At 38.6% G+C, this 20,841-nt stretch overlaps 1 protein-coding gene across 1 annotated transcript in view; it reads left to right on the top strand.

The window, feature by feature from the left end:
- LOC127882046 (peroxisomal acyl-coenzyme A oxidase 1-like) overlaps positions 1-20,841 on the top strand; it is a 61,558-nt gene that overhangs the window by 38,461 nt on the left and 2,256 nt on the right. The window contains exons 11-14 of the mRNA XM_052430435.1: positions 10,292-10,397; positions 10,811-10,963; positions 18,277-18,347; positions 18,873-19,008. Coding sequence (XP_052286395.1) covers positions 10,292-10,397; positions 10,811-10,963; positions 18,277-18,347; positions 18,873-19,008 — 466 coding nt within the window. The remainder of the gene's footprint in view (positions 1-10,291; positions 10,398-10,810; positions 10,964-18,276; positions 18,348-18,872; positions 19,009-20,841) is intronic.

Genomic DNA, 20,841 nt, shown 5'->3' with positions numbered 1-20,841 from the left:
TGACCAGGATGTTTGTCTGGTCAATATCTAGGTCAAGTTTGACATTAGGTAAAGATTGAATGAACCGACTCCTCTCAAGTGAGCGAACTAGGGCCATCTTGGCCCTCTTGTTCTGTGTGTCGTCTGTCATCAACATTTGCCTTGTTAACACTCTAGTGGCCACATTTATGGTCAGATCTTCATGGAACTTGGTCAAAAGATTTGTCCCAATTATATCTTAGATGAGTCAGAAAATGGTTTCATTTGGTTGAAAAACATAGCCGCAAGGGGTTGGAGCAATTTTTATGCCCCCGGTAGGGTGGCATATAGCAGTTGAACTGTCCGTCAGTCAGTATGTCAGTATGTGTGTATGTCAGTCTGTCCGTCCATCCGAAAAAAACTTTGACACTGGCCATAACTTTTTTACTATTGAAGATAGCAACTTGATATTTGACATGCATGTGCATCTCATGGAGCTAAACATTTTAAGTGGTGAAAGGTGAAGGTCAAGGTCATTCTTCAAGGTCATATGTCAAATATATGGCGTCTCTGTCCGAAAACTTTTACATTGGCCATTACTTTTTTAATATTGAAGATAGCAACTTGATATTTGGCATGCATGTGTATCTCATGAAGCTGCACATTTTGAGTGGTGGAAGTTCAAGGTTAAGGTCATCCTTCAAGGTCAAGGTCATCCTTCAAGGTCAAAGGTAAAAAAATAATCATCAAATCAAAGCGGCATTGTCATGAAGCTGCACATTTTGAGTGGTGGAAGTTCAAGGTCATCCTTCAAGGTCAAGGTCATCCTTCAAGGTCAAAGGTAAAAAAAAAAAAAAAAATAAAAGCAGTGTTATCATGAAGATGCACATTTTGAGTGGTGGAAGTTCAAGGTCAAGGTCATTCTTCAAGGTCATTCTTCAAGGTCAAGGTCATCCTTCAAGGTCAAAGGTAAAAAAATTAAATAATTCAAAACGGCGTTCTCATGAAGCTGCACATTTAGAGTGGTGGAAGGTCAAGGTCATCCTTCAAGGTCAAAGGTTAAAAATTTTTTTTTTTTTTTCAAAGCGGCGCAATAGGGGGCATTGTGATTCTGACGAACACATCTTTTGTTGCTTATTAGGCTAGTAAAACATCATTAACACTCTAGAGGCAACATTCATTGTCCAATCATCATGAAACTTGATCAGTAGAATTTTCCCATAGATATCGTTGACAAGTTCAAGATGGTTTTGGGTGATTGAAAAACATGGCCACCAGGGGGTGGGCATTTTAACATATATGGCTATACAAGGCTATAGAAAAAACTTGTTAACTAGGTAGAGGTCACATTTATTGTCTGATCTTCATGAAACTAGGTCAGAAGATTTGTCTTAATGATATCGTGGACGAAGTCGAAAATGGGTCTTATTGGTTGAAAATCAGGGCCGCCAGAGGGCGGGTCATTTTTATGCCCCCCTTCGAAGAAGAGGGGGTATATTGCTTTGCACATGTCGGTCTGTTGGTATGTCGGTCTGTCGGTCGGTCCACCAGGTGGTTTCCGGATGATAACTCAAGTACGCTTGGGGCTATGATCATGAAACTTCATAGGTACATTGATCATGACTCGCAGATGACCCCTATTGATTTTGAGGTCACTAGGTCAAAGGTCAAGGTCACGGTGACCTGAAATTGTAAAATGGTTTCCAGATGATAACTCAAGAACTCTTAGGCCTAGGATCATGAAACTTGATAGGTAGATTGATCATGACTTGCAGTTGACCCCTATTGATTTTCAGGTCACTAGGTCAAAGGTCAAGGTCACAGTAACCCCAAAAAGTAAAAATGGTTTCCGGATGATAACTCAAGAACGCTTAGGCCTAGGATCATGAAACTTGATAGGTAGATTGATCATGACTCTCAGATGACCCCTATTGATTTTCAGGTCACTAGGTCAAAGGTCAAGGTCACAGTGACCCGAAATAGTAAAATGGTTTCCGGATGATAACTCAAGAACTCTTATGCCTAGGATCATGAAACTTCATAGGTAGATTGATAATGGTTGGCAGATGACCCCAATTTATTTTCAGATCACTAGGTCAAAGGTCAAGGTCACGGTGACCCGAAATAGTAAAATGGTTTTCGGATGATAACTCAAGAACGCTTATGCCTAGGATCATGAAACTTCATATGTACATTGATCATGACTCGCAGATGACCCCTATTGATTTTCAGGTCACTAGGTCAAAAGTCAAGGTCACGGTGACCCGAAATAGTAAAATGGTTTCCAGATGATAACTCAAGAACGCTTATTCCTAGGATCATGAAACTTGATAGGTAGATTGATCATGACTCGCAGATGACCCCTATTGATTTTCAGGTCACTAGGTCAAAGGTCAAGGTCAAGATGACCCGAAATAGGAAAATGGTTTCCGGAGGATAACTCAAGAACGCTTATGGCTAGGATCATGAAACTTCATAGGTACATTGATCATGACTGTGAGATGGCCCCTATTGATTTTCAGGTCACTAGGTCAAAGGTCAAGGTCACAGTGACCCGAAATAGTAAAATGGTTTCCGGATGATAACTCAAGAACTCTTATGCCTAGGATCATGAAACTTCATAGGTAGATTGATAATGGTTGGCAGATGACCCCAATTTATTTTCAGATCACTAGGTCAAAGGTCAAGGTCACGGTGACCCGAAATAGTAAAATGGTTTTCGGATGATAACTCAAGAACGCTTATGCCTAGGATCATGAAACTTCATATGTACATTGATCATGACTCGCAGATGACCCCTATTGATTTTCAGGTCACTAGGTCAAAAGTCAAGGTCACGGTGACCCGAAATAGTAAAATGGTTTCCAGATGATAACTCAAGAACGCTTATTCCTAGGATCATGAAACTTGATAGGTAGATTGATCATGACTTGCAGATGACCCCTATTGATTTTCAGGTCACTAGGTCAAAGGTCAAGGTCAAGATGACCCGAAATAGGAAAATGGTTTCCGGAGGATAACTCAAGAACGCTTATGGCTAGGATCATGAAACTTCATAGGTACATTGATCATGACTGTGAGATGGCCCCTATTGATTTTCAGGTCACTAGGTCAAAGGTCAAGGTCACAGTGACAAAAAAACATATTCACACAATGGCTGTCACTACAACGGAGAGCCCATATGGGGGGCATGCATGTTTTACAATCAGCCCTTGTTCCTTATATGGGTAAAGTAAAAACTTGTTAAGAATTTTAAAGTCACATTTATGGTCCAATCTTCATGAAACTTGGCCAGAACATTTTTTATAATTATATCTTGGAATAGTTATGCCCCCTTTGAAGAAGAGGGGGTATATTGCTTTGCTCATGTTGGTCGGTCGGTCGGTCCGTCCACCAGGTGGTTGTCAGACGATAACTCAAGAACGCTTGGGCCTTGGATCATGAAACTTCATAGGTAAATTGATCATGACTTGCAGATGACCCCTATTGATTTTGAGGTCACTAGGTCAAAGGTCAAGGTCACGGTGACCCGAAATAGTAAAATGGTTTCCGGATGATAACTCAAGAACGCATACGCCTATGATCATGAAACTTCATGGGTAGATTGATCATGACTCGCAGATGACCCCTATTGATTTTGAGGTCACTAGGTCAAAGGTCAAGGTCACGGTGACCCGAAATAGTAAAATAGTTTCCGGATGATAACTCAAGAACACATACGCCTAGGATCATGAAACTTCATGGGTAGATTGATCATGACTCGCAGATGACCCTTATTGATTTTGAGGTCACTAGGTCAAAGGTCAAGGTCACGGTGACCCGAAATAGTAAAATGATTTTCGGATGATAATGCAAGAACGCATATGCCTAGGATCATGAAACTTTATAGGTAGATTGATCATGACTCGCAGATGACCCCTATTGATTTTCAGGTCACTAGGTCAAAGGTCAAGGTCACAGTGACCCGAAATAGTAAAATGGTTTTTGGATGTTAACTCAAGAATGCATATGCCTAGGATCATGAAACTTCATAGGTAGATTGATCATGACTCACAGATGACCCCTATTGATTTTGAGGTCACAAGGTCAAAGGTCAAGGTCACGGTGACCCGAAATAGTAAAATGATTTTCGGATGATAACTCAAGAACGCTTTTGCCTAGGATCATGACACTTCATAGGTACATTGATTGTGACTTGCAGATGACCCCTATTGATTTTCAGGTCACTAGGTCAAAGGTCAAGGTCACAGTGACAAAAGTCGTATTCACACTATGGCTGCCAGTACAACGGACAGCCCATATGGGGGGCATGCATGTTTTACAAACAGCCCTTGTTCCAAAATGGTTCGGGTTTATTGAAGAACATGGCCACCAGGTGGCAGGGCATTTATCCTTAAAGGGCTATAGTTAAACTTTGTTAACATTCTAGAGGCCACATTTATTGTTGGATTTTCACGAAAAGATTTTTCTCAAATATATTTTGGAAGAGTCAAAAATTGGTTCTAGTTGGTTGAAAAGCATGGCCACCAGGGGGCGAGGCAGTTTTTTTATATGGCTAAAGTAAAACCTTTTGACCACTCTAGGAGACTGACTCATTCATTGTCCAATCTTCATGAAACTTGGTCAGAACATTTGTTTTAATGATATCTTGCATGAGTTTTAAAATGGTTCCGGTTGGTTGAAAAACATGGCAAAGAGGGAGCGGGGCATGTAGTAAAAACGTGTGAACACTCATAAAGTCACATTTTTAGGTCAATCTTCATAAAACTTGATCATATCTTGGGTGCTCAGAACAGGTCAGTTCCTTTGTATCTCAGGTGAGCGACTTTAGGTCTTTAAGGCCTTCTTGTGATTTTTTAGCGAGGCTGTTTTCGGAAAAAACCCGAGCTATTGTCATAGCCAGCTCCTCGTCTGCCGTCCGCCGTAGGCGTTGTGCTAAAACCATAACATGGGCCATATCTTTTTAAATATTGAAGATAGCATCTTGATATTTGGCATGTATGTGTATCTCATGGAGCTGCACATTTTGAGTGGTAAAATTTCAAAGTGAACATCATCCTTCAAGGTCTAGGGTGCAAAAAACAAAGTCAAGGGAAGTAATAAGCTTTAAATGGACACAGTTATCTGACCTGCCTTGTGAACACTCTAGAGGCCACATTTATTGTCTGATCTTCATGAAATTTGGTCAGAACATTTGTCCCATTGATACCTCAACTGAGTTCGAAGCTGGGTCATGCTGGGTCAAAAACTAGGTCACTAGGTCAAGAAAAAGAAAACCTTGTGAACACTGTAGAAGTCACATTTGATGCCCAATCTTCATGTAACTTTGTAAAAATGTTTGTCTATATGATATGTTGGTTGAGTTCAAAAATGGTTCCGGTCCGTTGAAAAACATGGCCGCCAGGGGGCGGGGCAGTATTCCTGACATGTATATGGCTATAGAGAAACCTTGTGAACACTCTTGAAGTCACAATTTTTGCCCAATCATCATGAAACTTGGTCAAAACATTGGTTTCATTGATATCTCGGACTAGAAAGAAAATGGTTCAAATCGGTGAAAAAACATTGCCGCCAGGGGGCGGGGCAGTTTTCCTTATATGGCTATAGTAAAACCTTGTTAACACTCTAGAGGCCACATTTATTGTCCAATCTTCATGAAATTTGGTTGGAAGATTGGTCTCAATAATATCTTGGATGAGTTCGAAAATGGTTACGTTTGCTTGAAAAACATGGCTGCCAAGGGGCGGGGCATTTTTCCTTATATGGCTATATATGGCTATAGTAAAACCTTGTGAACACTCTAGAGGCCACATTTATGTCTAATCTTCATGAAATTTGGTCAGAAGATTGGTCTCAATGATATCTTGGATGAGTTCGAAAATGGTTACGTTTGCTTGAAAAACATGGCTGCCAAGGGGCGGGGCATTTTTTCTTATATGGCTATATATGGCTATAGTAAAATCTTGTTAACACTCTAGAGGCCACATTTATTGTCCGATCTTCATGATACTTGGTCAGAAGATACACCCTAATTATATCTTGGACAAGTTCAAAAATGATGCTGGTTGGTTGAAAAACATGGCTGCCAGGGGGCGGGGCGTTTTTCCTTATATGGCTATAGTAAAACCTTGTTAACACTCTAGAGGCCACATTTATTTTCTGATCGTCATGAAACTTGGTCAGAAGATTTGTCCTAATGATATCTTGCATGAGTTCGAAAATGGTTTCAGTTTCTTAAAAAACATGGCCACCAGGGGGCGGGGCATTTTTCCTAATATGGCTATATATCATGCTTCAGTAAAACCTTGTTAACACTCTAGAGGCCACATTTATTGTCCAATCATCATTAAACTTGGTCAGATGATTTGTCCCAATGATATCTTGGATGAGTTCAAAAATGGTTCCGGTTGGTGGAAAAACATGGCCACCAAGAGGGCGTGGCATTTTTCCTTATATACCTATAGTTAAACCTTGTATACACTCTAGAAGCCATATTCATTGTACGATCATCATGAAACTTTGTCAGAAGATTTGTCCCAATTATATTTTTTAAAGTGGTTCCAGTTGCTTGAAAAACATGGCCACCAGTGGGCAGGGCATTTTTCCTTATATGGACTTATGAATCTTCATGAAACTTTGTCAGTATATTTGTTTAAATGATATCTTGGATGTGTATGAAAATGGTTCTGGTCTTTTGAAAAAGGTGGCTGCCAGGGTGTTCACTAGTCATGAAAGTTGGTAAGAACACATTGTTCTTACGACATCTTGGGCTATAGTTAAACCTTGTTAACACTCTAGAAGCCGTATTTATTGTACGTTCATCATGAAACTTTGTCAGAAGATTTGTCCCAATGATATTTTGGACACGTTCGAAAATGGTTCCAGTTGCTTGAAAAACATGGCCACCAGTGGGCTGGGCATTTTTCCTTATATGGACTTATGAATCTTCATGAAACTTTGTCAGTATATTTGTTTAAATGATATCTTGGATGTGTATGAAAATGGTTCTGGTCTGTTGAAAAAGGTGGCTGCCAGGGTGTTCACTAGTCATGAAAGTTGGTAAGAACATTTTGTTCTAATGACATCTTGGGCTGCACAGAACAGGTCAGTTCCTTTGAATCTCAGGTGAGCGACTTTGGGCCTTTCAGACCCTCTTGTTGTAAAATAAATCAAAGCGGCGCAGTAGGCGGCATTGTGTTTCTGACAAACACATTGTGGTAAAAGGTCAAGGTCATCCTTTACGGTCTTCAGTAAAAAATACAGATTTAAGGGAAGTAATAAGCTTTAAAAAGGGAGAAAGTTATTCAATATTGGACATAGCCACTTATATTTGGCATGCATGTGTATCTCATGGAGCTGCACATTTTGAGTGGTGAATCTACAGTCACAGTAGTGGCTTTTAATTATTTGCTACTAAAAATAGAGATTTGTTACAGACAACTATTTTCAAGGGAAGTAATTTATATAATTATAAATCTCATATATTTCCTTACCAAGAAATGAAGTTCTTTTCACAGTTACTGTACAGATTTATTATTTTGATTATTTATAGCCCAAATGATTGATTTTTCAAAGTTTTTTTTAGCTCACCTGATTGCTCAGGTGAGCTTTTGTGACCGGTCTTTGTCCGTCGTATGTCCGTCCGTCCGTAAACATCTGCTCGTTAACACTCTAGAGGCCACATTTCTTGTCCCATCTTCATGAAACTTGGTCAGAAGCTTTCTCCCAATGAAATCTCGGCCGAGTTTGAAGCTGGGTTGTGCCGGGTCAAAAACTAGGTCACTAGGTCAAAATAAAGAAAAACCTTGTAAACACTCTGGAAGTCACTTTTTATGCCCAATCTTCATGTTACTTTGTCAAAATGTTTGTCTTAATGATATCTTGGTTGAGTTCAAAAGTGGTTCCGATCCGTTGAAAAACATGGCCGCCAGATGATTTTTGCCCAATCATCATGAAAGTTGGTCAAAAAATTGGTCTTATTGATATCTCGGACGAGTTTGAAAATGGTCGGGAATCGGTGAAAAAACATGGCCGCCAGTGGGCGGGGCATTTTTCTCTATATGTATATAGTGAAAACATGTGAACACAGTAGAAGTCACATTTTTGGCCCAATTTTCATGAAATTTGCTCAGAACATTTGTTTCCTTGATACGAGAGTTGAGTTAAAAAATGGTTCTGGTCAGTTGAATAACATGGCTGCTGGGAGGGGGGCAGTTTTCTCATTATGCCCCCCCCCCTTTCGAAGAAGAGGGGGTATATTGTTTTGCTCATGTCGGTCCGTCCATCCACAAGATGGTTTCCGGATGATAACTCAAGAGCGCTTATGCCAAGGATCATGAAACTTCATAGGTACATTGATCATGACTCACAGATGACTCCTATTGATTTTCAGGTCTCTAGGTCAAGGTCACGATGACCCGAAATAGTAAAATGGTCCAGATGATAACTCAAGAACACTTATGCCTAGGATCATGAAACTTCATAGATACATTTATCATTACTTGCAGATGACCCCTATTGATTTTCAGGTCACTAGGTCAAGGTCAAGGTCAGTGTGACCCAAAACAGTAAAATGATTTCGGGATGATAACTCAAGAACGCTTATGACTAGGATCATGAAACTTCATAGATACATTGATCATGACTCGCAGATAACCCCTATTGATTTTCAGGTCACTAGGTCAAAGGTCAAGGTCAAGATGACCCGAAATAGGAAAATGGTTTCCGGATGATAATTCAAGAACACTAAGGCCTAGGATCATGAAACTTCATAGGTACATTGATCTTAACTCGTAGATGATCCCTATTGATTTTCAGGTCACTAGGTCAAAGGTCAAGGTCACGATGACCTGAAATAGTAAAATGGTTTCCGGATGATAGCTCAAGAACACTTTGGCCTAGGATCATGAAACTTCATAGGTACATTGATCATGACTCGTAGATGACCCCTATTGATTTTCATGTCACTTGGTCAGAGGTCAAGGTCACGGTGACCTGAAATAGTAAAATGGTTTCTGGATGATAACTCAAGAATGCTTACGCCTCAGATCATGAAACTTCGTAGGTACATTGATCATGACTTGCAGATGAAATAATGATGAAACTTGACCAGGATGTTTGTCTAGACAATATCTAGGTCAAGTTTGACATTTGGTAAAGATTGATTGAACCGACTCCTCTCAGGTGAGCGAACTAGGGCCATCTTGGCCCTCTTGTTTAATTGATATAATTATAATTTCTTTGATGTTCATTACATACCTGTGGACTCATGTCCATAGATACATGATCAACTCTGGCTATGATCTCTTTTAAACCACAGGCCTTGGTTGTCAGTGATGTCTGACATGGACATAATTGACTGTGAGACCCTCCCCCCCCCCCCCCCCCCTCCGTTGGATTGGACAAAATTCAAGGGAAGTAATAACTTTTAAAGGGAGATGATTTCTATACCTGCCAAATGATAAATACAAATTTTATTTCAATGCGGCGCAGTAGGGGGCATTGTGTTTCTGACAAACACATCTCTTGTTGGGTCACTAGGTCAAAGGTCAAGGTCACTGTGACCTTAAAAAAAAATAATCTGACAAGCTCTGCAGCCGAGCGTGGCAACCGTTATGCGGTGCTCTTGTTATTCTAGACAAGATGCTGTTGATGAAACATTACCATTTGTATGGTATATCTTGATCCTTGATAAATCATGGATAAAGTCCTTAAAGTAAAACTGAATTTTTAACATTTTCTGGATGTTTACTTTGAATGAATTATATAATTCATACAAAACCTAATTTTATTTTCATTATCAGATCTTGGTTACACTCTATCTACCTAGTGGAAAATTAAGCTCACCTAGTATATACACATGCATTTTGTGGCATTCATGCATATTAACTGTACATAATTTATTTTGAGGCTTAGTCTGCAAAACAAATAAAAACAACTTTGACTCCATGTTTTAATGTGATACCCTTAAAGCAGTAACACACATAACTATTTTGTCTCTGATTTAAACCTTTACTACCTAGATAGGTATTTTGACGCATGTGTGGTTCATTAGAAATTTTAATTAAAGATCTTTCTTACTAGATTCAAGTTTTAAAGGCTTCAATTCTAACCTTAAGATACTGATGAGCAGCAAACAGAATAAAGCCTGAACAGACTGTGAGTTACTCACAGGCTGTTCTGGTTTTATGCTAGTTGCAAAAGCCATTTTAACTTTAATTCTTATGGGGGAAACCATTATAATAGTAAGCTGAGGGGGCATACATGTTTCACCAACATCTATTGGTTTCTGAATGCCTTAGTAAGAAAAATGTACATTTCTGTTGTGTTAAAGGGTTGTGATTATGGTGGCCCGGAAGTTACAGCTAGACATGGAGGCAGGTCATCCACAGGAGGTGGTGTTTAACAATAACATGGTGTCCCTTGTCAGGGCTGCCAAGGTGAGTGGTATGTAACCTTGGTGCACATATGGTGGAGTTTTACCTTCCTCCTTATGATAGAGTGTAACCTTGCCTCAACATTCATTGCTTCTCAACCTAGGTAAGGGCAAACAGCGGTGCAAGGAACATGGGAAACATTGTTCCGTAAAGTGTGTTAACTTTACATAAATTCAATTAGTTATTGATGCACATTATATAGGACATTGATCTTTGAAATTCATTATTTTAAGTCTGTTAATTCTGTCATACAGAAGCATGATATATACCAACCATGTGCAATCATTTTTACCATTGGAATATAACTGCTTGATTGGTCCATTCATTTATATCCAAGTATCTATGAGTCAATTCTATACATTTTTATTCTGTACATATGTGTGTCACTTGGTACATGTTGGGCTGTCTTGTTTCAGGCACATCTTCATCTGACCACGATAGATACGTTCCTGTCTAGGGTAGACTACCTGTGTGAGACCTGTAGTGCCCCAGTTGCCCGAGTCTTGACGGAGTTGTGTACCTTCTTTGTGCTCTTCGGCATTGATCAGGAAGCAGGAGAGTTCTTGGAGGTAAGAACCCTTGCATTATGGGCCCAGTATTATTAACACTTTCTTGTATGGCTCCCTTTAAAGAAGAGGGGATGTATTGTCTGTCTGTCTGTCTGTCTGTCGGTCGGTCAGTAGACCAGTTTGTTTCTGATCAATAAGTCGTCAATGAATTGATCGATTGGCTTGATACTTCACATGTGCAATTGCCTTGGACAGTAGAAGATTCCTTTTGAAATTGTGGTCACTAGTTTGCCCTGTTTGGGGAGCATATGTCTCCGACCACGGAACTCTTGTTATTTTGCTCAACTGAGAAGATGGGATTAAAGTATCCACTCACCTGATTATTGAGAATGTAGGTCAGATCACAAGCAATATCAAATCTCAGCTACGAAAATATTTAAATATTCCGCTACAAACTTCTTGTTGAATCAGACTTAACACTAGAAAGATTTTCAATCACCTGGGTGAATGGGTGGATGGGTGGATAGGTGGATGGGTGGATGGATGGATGGATGGATGGATGATAGATAGATAAGAGATACATTGAGAATCTCAAAATATAAATATATATATATAATACTAGGTTAGCGTTGAATACAGAGAAGTTCATGTTGCGAGGCATAAAACGCCGGGATCGCGAGCCTTGGAGCATTTGATTTTTTATGCCCCTGGTAGGGTGGCATATAGCAGTTGAACTGTCTGTCAGTCAGTATGTCAGTATGTGTGTATGTCAGTATGTGTGTGTCAGTATGTGTGTATGTCAGTCTGTCCGTCCGTCTGGAAAAAAAACTTTAACGTTGGTCATAACTTTTGCATTATTGAAGATAGAAACTTGATATTTGGCATGCATGTGCATCTCACAGAGCTGCACATATTGAGTGGTGAAAGGTGAAGGTGAAGGTCATCCTTCAAGGTCAAATGTGTAATAAATGGCGTCTGTCCGTCCAAAAACTTTAACATTTGCCATAATTTTTTCACTATTGAAGATGACAACTTGATATTTGGCATGCATGTGTATCTCATGGAGCTGAACATTTTGAGTGGTGAAAGATAAAGGTCATCCTTCAAGGTCAAATGTCAAATATATGGCATCTGTCCGTCTGAAAACTTTAACATTGACCATAACTTTTTCAATATTGAAGATAGCAACTTGATATTTGGCATGCATGTGTATCTCATGGAGCTGAACATTTTGAGTGGTGAAAGGTGAAGGTCAAGGTCATCCTTCAAGGTCAAATATCAAATATATGATGTCTGTCCGTCCGAAAACTTTAACACTGGCCATAACTTTTTCAATATGGAAGATAGCAACTTGATATTTGGCATGCATATGTATCTCATGAAGCTGCACATTTTGAGTGGTGGAAGTTCAAGGTCAAGGTCATCCTTGAAGGTCAAAGTTCTTTTTTTTGTTAATTTCAAAGCGGCGTTCTCATGAAGCTGCACATTGTGAGTGGTGGAAGCTCAAGGTCAAGGTCATCCTTCAAGGTCAAAGGTAAAAAAAAAAAAAAAAAAAAATTAAAGTGGCGTTCTTATGAAGCTGCACACATTTTGAGTGGTGGAAGTTCAAGGTCAGGGTCATCCTTCAAGATCAAAGGTCAATTTTTTTATTATTTCAAATCGGCACAATAGGGCCTGGGGGCATTGTGTTTCTGACGAACACCTCTCTTGTTCAACTTGACAATAAACATAAAGAAATCTTAAAACCTTAACAATAATTGTAATTCATTCTTAAAAGCGCTTAAAATCTAATGAATGTAATCATGCGTAGTAGGGCTGCAACGGGTACCAGAAATATTCGATGATATCGGATCCAACTTCAGATTCGCGGGTACGGATCCACCCCTGAAAATTTCGGTTCCGGATATTTATTTTCATAGTTGTATGTAACCTATTGCTGTTTTCACAAGTATTGTTTTTTATACAGACTGGTTCTGTTCAAAAGATAAATCGTGTTATAGTCGATATTTATTGACGAGAGACAGTCAAATAGCAGATCATTCGAGATCCTTGGGCGTGAATTATGGAGGTTTCGGCGTAAACTGGTCCCCCGTTGAATATAACCGTTGACTCTGTTGACTATAATATACAACAGGTACAGGCTAATGTATCGGCGATTTTAATTGGATAACGCGAAGACCAATCGGGAGCGCTGACGTTAGAATGTTATGGTTCGCACGTGGGGTTTCCCAGATAATGTTGTTTTAATCTCTCTATCATTCCGTTGATAACTAGATCAAATACAAAGATTCACATGGTCACAAATCAAGAATTTCCACTTTTAAGTAACGCGAGGACATTATGTATCATGCAGTATTCAAGTTGCATAATGTATTATGAATCTTATTTGACTAGAACGAGCTTTTATTCTTACCTGTCAGCTGTCAAAAAGTTCGGGAAAATAAACCGGAAATGGTACACGGATTACTTCCCCAGAACATGTTTCTAAAAATAACCGGTCCAATTTTTGACCGGTAAAATTAGCCTGTACCGATCCCTATATAGAGAGTATGCGATAGATAAGGGGAGGTAACCAATCTAGTTTTGGCGAAACCCCAGTTCGGCGAATTGATTATAAATAGTACGTGTTAAACCGGTTCGGCGAAATGATTTATAGTTGATTACGCCTTTACATAACTCATACATGCCATACGTCCCGGATTGTCCTGGACAGTCCCGGAAATGAAGAACTTGTCCCGCTGTCCCGGAAATCTGTCAAATGTCCCGGAATATACAAAATCCATATATACATGTACCTTATCTTAATAGGCTTAACTGCACCTCGAATCTGTGTATATCTGCAGCGTCTCCATGACAATGCCTACCCAAATAGGCAGACTACGCTACGTGTCAAAATCGATCAATTAACAGGGGTCCTGTTATCATATCGATTGTCTCACGTTCGCGGTCAAACCGGAAAGGCGGCATTGTTTAATGTGGTTGTTAATTGACTTTAATCTACTACGTCATTATTTCCCGCTGCGTAAGGGCAAAGGATAGTTGTTCACACATCTGAAGTCCAACATCGCTGAGTAAAACATTAAAAGCAGTTTATGATCGCACGTTTAACCGACAAAGAAGTTGAGTAAAAAAGTAAGCATATAAAAACGTCATCCTCACTAGGTTTATTATTGTCTTGTTCTAAACCCCCAGTAAACATACGTTAAAAATAATAAGTGAATTTGAATTGCGTTCGCCATGTTGTATCAACAACTACGCGTTACACACCGGTCTTAATAACAATAACGCAGTGACGTCACCATCTATGTTTAGAACGCTTACACTGAAAACACGTGGCTTGTATCTAGTAACGGAAGTAGTAATGTTTAATTTGACGTTAATAGATCAAGTGTATTTCGGATAGGCTTTCGAACTTTTGCAATTAACGATACGAAACAAAAAAAAACGTACCAAAAATGCATATGTCTATAAATATCGCTACATTTTATACATGTCCCGGAAAATCGGCAAAAGTCCCGGACGATTTAACTCAATGTCCCGGAATTGGTCTTAAAAATTATGGCATGTATGCATAACTACTTAATAGGTGTGAATAGATTGATGTACGGCATTGCTAATTGTATATTTTAATTAGCGATATTGTTTTCATACTTATTATAAAGAACGCTTGGCTCAAGTGAGGCTGTCAAATTTCATCACCCGAAAACAGCTCACAGTATTGTCATTGGACATTCAGGGGCAGTCTACAGTTTTTCTTGAAAATCCCTAGGCTGACAACCACTGGTCTGCAAAACACTATCAAAACAAGGCCTTCAGTCACAACCTGAAAATAGATTCAGACAATTTTCAGTGCAGCTCATCAACAGCTTGCAAATAAAGCACAAAACCATTCAGAAAATGCACTTTATACTGATATCTGGGGTAAAATAGACCTTTTCAGAGGTCTCTGAACTTGACCGTAAAAACCCCATTTTCAGATAAACCCGGCAATCACTTTTATCTTTCCGGGTAACAATACACACACAGTGGACAACTTGCTTTGCACCATCACAGCAAATGCTTTCAAACTGAGCCAAACAAAATGGGTCATTACCGTTTACTTTTTTTGCACTGTTTACTTATTTTAACCCACCATTGAAATCTGTCAAATGCCGGCTGCTTCAAGCAGGAAGTACATGTGTTTACTTCTCACTCAGCATGTTGTTGTTGTTGACTAAATTCCAGGTCACTTAGTTTCGAATTACTGAAAACAAGTGAAAGTGCTAGAATATTGACCATTTATACTTACATTTAAGCTCCTGGAGTCAAAAAACAATTTTGTTTAGGCCATATACCTTAAGTTCAGGAAATTGACCGGGGCCAATGCGCAAATATGGCTACAAAACTGTAGACTGCCTCCTTAACCGTAATGAGCCCCAAAAGCAAAACTAATTCAAAATCATGGAGGATCTACAAATTACAAATGCAATTCCTAATGGCAATAAGTAAGGTTTCAATCCTTATTGTCTTTCTGAGTTGTATTAAAAACAACGGTAGTGGATCCAGTGCGGGTAGAAGGTGATTCAGGTAAATTTTGCATAATTTCGCGACCTGTAAAATTGTGTTCCTGCATAATGTATTGTCTTGAAAGCATATTTAGTCATATACTAAGTTTAAATGCTATCTTGTGATGCAAGGAACCTCAGTGCCCAGTGAGAGAATCTTCTCCACAGCAGAAGATCCTGTAAGTGCTCATAGGGCTTGCCTGAACACAGGCAATGTTGATATGTTAATTTTTGTGTAAACAAACATCAAACTTATGAACAATGAAAAGTGTATTTTAACGAGCAAACTATTAAGTGAATAAGTGTTAAGGTTTCGTTTGTGGATCGCTACAATGTTAAACGAGAAATGTGTTTTGTTTTTTGTTAATAAATGTTTAATGTTTTTTAGTCAAATTTCTAATTTTCTCTCATCTGAGGGATCCGGATCCGAAAAACTACAAGAAACCATATTTGGATTGGATTCAGATCCTAACAAATTTTTTGGATTCGTTGCAGCCCAAATGCGTAGTGATATAAATGTATTTGTTCTGGTACGCAAAAAAGTCTTTAAAAATTCACACAAACTGTAAAAGGAGTAAAAATATCACCATATGCCTCGATTCAATTTTACACAGCTTGCGAATTGTAACACATTAGGACCGCGAAAAGAAGATTTTACTTTACTATAATTCATTTTACTTTCGAAAGAAAATGATCAGATTCCAATATGGCGGCGATTGCTCCTGATAAATGATGTCGATGTCAACATACATGTACACCATTGACGACCTTGACAATTTCGACGAGTAAACAGACAATTGCAGCGACTGACACTTTATTTGACTTAAAATACAGGGCAATACGTTTTCCAACTTCGGACGACGAATTTAAGGACGCGCAGAACGTGTTTTTTATATAATGTTATGGGTATGCAGTGTGTTATCCGATGCATCAATGGCGCCCATGTTAAAATCATTTCCCCGAGAACAGGGAACGACAAAAGTACAAACAAAAACCAAAACACGTTCAAACTAGTATCTTACCTTTAATTATCCTTTAAAAGCCATCTAATAATCCATTTAACTCAATAATTGACGATTTTGAATCTAGGGTCTTTTATAATTATTTTAGCATAGTTAAATAAAGACCCTCATGCCATCATATCACTATATTCAAATGATAACTCAATAAACTTTCTTCTTCGTCACACGCTATGTCATGTACTCTATGTACATTACTGCTGTTAAAATGAACCGGACCAGTTTATCAAATAATAGCAGTTGGTAAACTCGGTTGCATTTGCACATTTCTGCATACGAACATAATTATGTTTAAACTTGCACAATGTTTCATTTGTCTATGGTAAATGGGCTTATTGTACAAAAAAAAAAATTAATATATAAATACAGAAAGAATGGAAAACATTCCATTACACAACAGATAAATGAGTGGATAAAACCCGTGTACAAAATGGGACATTCCGAATTCCAGTGTGGTGCTATTTTATCCATCCTTTACTTTACACAGCTCCATGCCTAACATGAATTAAATCGGAAAGCAAATATTGCAGATTATTTATGAATTGTGCGATATTTGTATGGCTTGTTGTACATTCTTAAATGTCAAAAGTACATGCATGGATTGTAAACAATGCACATTACACGAAATAAGGAAAATGTGATGAATTGACAATTCAAATATGTGGATATACAGTACATGTACATGTGAAATAAGTCGCGTTTATAATAAATCGTCAACATTTTTTTGGGGAAAATGACGCAATAAGTATGTCATTTTATGACGCCATCAATCAGCTGATTCATTATACGGATGGCGAACAATTATGTCAGATGACTAGATTTAAAAGTTGAAGGTCGTATAATTTTGAAGCTAAAGTTTTCTCGACTTTATTTCTTATGAAAAATCATTCAGTAGTAAAGTAAAAAGTAGTTTGTGCACGCGACAGGTATATCCCACAAGGTTGAATACCGGCTAGTATTTTCCATAAGGTGTTATACCGTCAATGTCGTGTTGAAAATGGGATAAAAGGCCCTTTCTAATAATTAAAAAAAAACCTGGTTTAATAAAAAGTGATGATAAGTTCGCTACATTCTTGAAGATTTTCAAATGACCTTTTTAAAAAAAAAATACATTGACATACTGGTTTTTACTTCTGTGAATTTGAGCCATGTGGTTTGATTTTGTTTGCTTCTGAACACATATTCAATTTCTATTGACCACTGATGGAAATGGCTGCTCAGTTGTTACAGCTGTGAAATAACAATTTTTTTTCTATACATTGTGTATGTGTTTGTTCCCATCCATGACCAGCATAATTTGGGTTGTGATTAGTCATACAATTATCCCCTGCCACTCTCCCATTACCTGTTATTTAATGAGGATAGGTGTCAGTTCTCATGTGCAAATAATTTTTTTCAAGCACAACAATGCTCTGCCTTTAGGCAACCTTTAGTTAGGACTGTTATGTAAAATTTTACATTTTGATGACAGACCGTAAATCTGTTCTCCAAATTTTTGGCAATGTCAATATAGCTCTGAATTAAAAAAACTGGAAATTGAGCAGGCAAATGTTCGCGGACACAAGCTCAAGATGTGCCTGATCTTTGGAAATAGGTGCCAATTGCGCAATCACGCTATTTTGAATGGACACTGATATAGGAAAGTGTGAGTTGGTTTAATGAGCGCTGTTGTATGACTGAAATACGGTTAAACATGTAAATATAAAAAAAATACTAATGAAAGTGCCTATGGGACCAGTATGTGATTGTCTTAAATAATTGATTGATGCCTCATTGGCTTCAGTTACTATTTATTGTACTTGTTTTCTAGGCGGAGACATTGGGCCTTCAACAGATGGAGTGGGTCAGACATGAGATGCTGAATCATCTCGCTGTTCTCAGGTGAGCTTGCATTATTATGATATTCATGATAAAGTTCATCAAGAAGAATTAACTGACAGACACTAAACTCTGCAAGACCACACACAATTTATTATGGCAACTTAAGCATGGAAGAATATCAGCCATTATTTTTTATTTGTAAATCAATACAGCATTCGGTCTGCCCTAATAATGATACATTTTATTATTCAGTAACTCATTCCATGATTAACAAAATTATATTTTTGCAACCAGAGGTTGAATTATCAACGTTGAGTTCACTTAAAACATTATATGATGAAAGAGTTAATGCATGTGCATAAACAATCGTTCCAGGTAAGCCTGTGCAGTTTTCACAGGCTTATCATGGACAACTCTTTACGCCTTAACTAGATATTTGTTCAGAATAGACTTTCTTTAAACAAAACATACAATAAAAGCAGTAAGTCACTTCTGATTAACCTTATGTGGCTGCAAAGGCTTATCTGGGACAAGACTTTAGGCACATGCATTATTTGATCATGTTTTTGTTCCTTATCTTCAAAGACCAAATCTTGTTGGTCTGGTGGATGCCTATGACATGCATGACGAGACAGTGGCCTCCACACTAGGCCAGTATGATGGGAACGCCTACCAGCACCTCTACCAGTCAACACAGTATGAACCCATGAACCAGACTGAGGTAGGCAGTAGAGCCCGTTTGAGGTAGATAGTATATTCAGTCTGTGGTAGAAAGTAGAACTAGTCTGTTGTAGAAAGTAGAACCAGTTTGTTGTAGACAGTAGAACCAGTATGTGGTAAGCATTAGAACCAGTCTGTTATAGACAGTATAACCAGTCTGCAGTAGGCAGTAAGACCAGTCTTTGGTAGGCAGTAGAACCAGTCTGAGGTAGAGAGTAGAGCTAGTCTGTGGTAGACAATAAAACCAGTCTGAGGTAGACAGTAGAACCAGTTTGTGGTAGACAGTAGAACCAGTCTGTGGTAGACAGTAAAACCAGTCTGTGGTATACAGTACATTAAGTCTGTGGTAGACAGTAGAACCAGTCTGTGGTAGACAGTAGAGCCAGTCTGAGGTAGACAGTAGAACCAGTCTGAGGTAGGCAGTAGAACCAGTAAGAGGTAGACAGTAGAATCAGTCTGTGGTAGAAAGTGGCACCAGTCTGAGGTAGAAAGTAGAACCAGTCCAGGGTTTTTTCTGCCAATTTAGGGAAAAGGAGTCTGACTAAATTGGGAATTTTTTATCGACAAAATTGTCCATTTTGGGAATTTTTGCTTCGATGAAACTGCTCATTTGGGAAAAAATTGTGAATTCATCATGCTTAAATAATTCAGTGGTTTAACAAATAAATTTGTTTTTATTTGTTATTTTGTCTTCTTTATATAAACAGATGCAATATTTGGCATGTTCAACGTTTATTCAAGTACTGCAGTTTTGTTTTTCAGTTACAGTTACACTCTGAGATAAGAACTGTACAGTCAAAACCTTATAGCAGATATTTTTGACCAAAACAAACACTGGTTAGTCACACAAGTTATAAGACACTTCATTTTTTGGGGAAATTGGGATTTTTTTTATAATTTCGGTTTGGGATCGGGTCCGTTTGCTTTGGGAGTGCCTCCGTTTCCCAGAGGCACAGACAGTGCTGAAAATCCCCTGCAGTCTGTGGTAGACAGTAGAACCAGTCTGTGGTAGACAGTAGAACCAGTCTGAGGTAGGCAGTAGAACCAGTCTGTGGAAGACAGTAGAACCAGTCTGTGGTAGATAGTAGAACCAATCTGTGGAAGACAGTAGAACCAGACTGAAGTAGACAGTAGAACCAGTCTGAGCTAGACAGTAGAACCATTCTGTGGTAGGCAGTAGAACTAGCCTGTGGCAGACAGTAGAACCAGTCTGAGGTAGACAGTAGAACCAGCCTGTGGTAGACAGAACCAGTCTGAGGTAGGCAGTAGAACCAGTCTGAGGTAGACAGTAGAACCAGTCTGAGCTAGACAGAAGAACCATTCTGTGGTAGGCAGTAGGGATGGCAACGAATATCGATTTCGGTATTCGAATATTCGGTCACCCTTCCGAACGAATATTCGGATATTCGGTCAACATCTGTTGGAAAAAAGTCAACTTTGTTTACCGTACCATTACTCCATGAATTCTACTTTCGTTTTTACCGGAAGTTCGCCGGAAGTGACTAAATATTGACACAGCGTTGCCGTCGCTAATTCGAAGCTGAATTTGTTGATTACTTTTTATTGTTAAAATTAAATGACAAAAACTGTTTTTAAACTATTAATATCGTACATCAACAATAGAACGAGAACATAATATTACATGACGACAAAATAATTACATGACAAAACAGTTAGATCTACATATAATTAAAGCTGAACTTAAACGAATTATGTACATAGCCACAACACACTTTGAACCTGTTTATCAGACGAAACATTTAGTCTTTTAAAGTTGCCACGTTTAAAAGACATTTGGATCGGCGACTTCTTATCGGATGATGTCGTGAAATAC

This window comes from Dreissena polymorpha, chromosome 5, assembly GCF_020536995.1.
Source record: "Dreissena polymorpha isolate Duluth1 chromosome 5, UMN_Dpol_1.0, whole genome shotgun sequence".
Taxonomy (NCBI): Eukaryota; Metazoa; Mollusca; class Bivalvia; order Myida; family Dreissenidae; genus Dreissena; species Dreissena polymorpha.
Note: the sequence above shows the minus strand (reverse complement) of the source record. Positions and strands in the feature narration are given on the sequence as shown.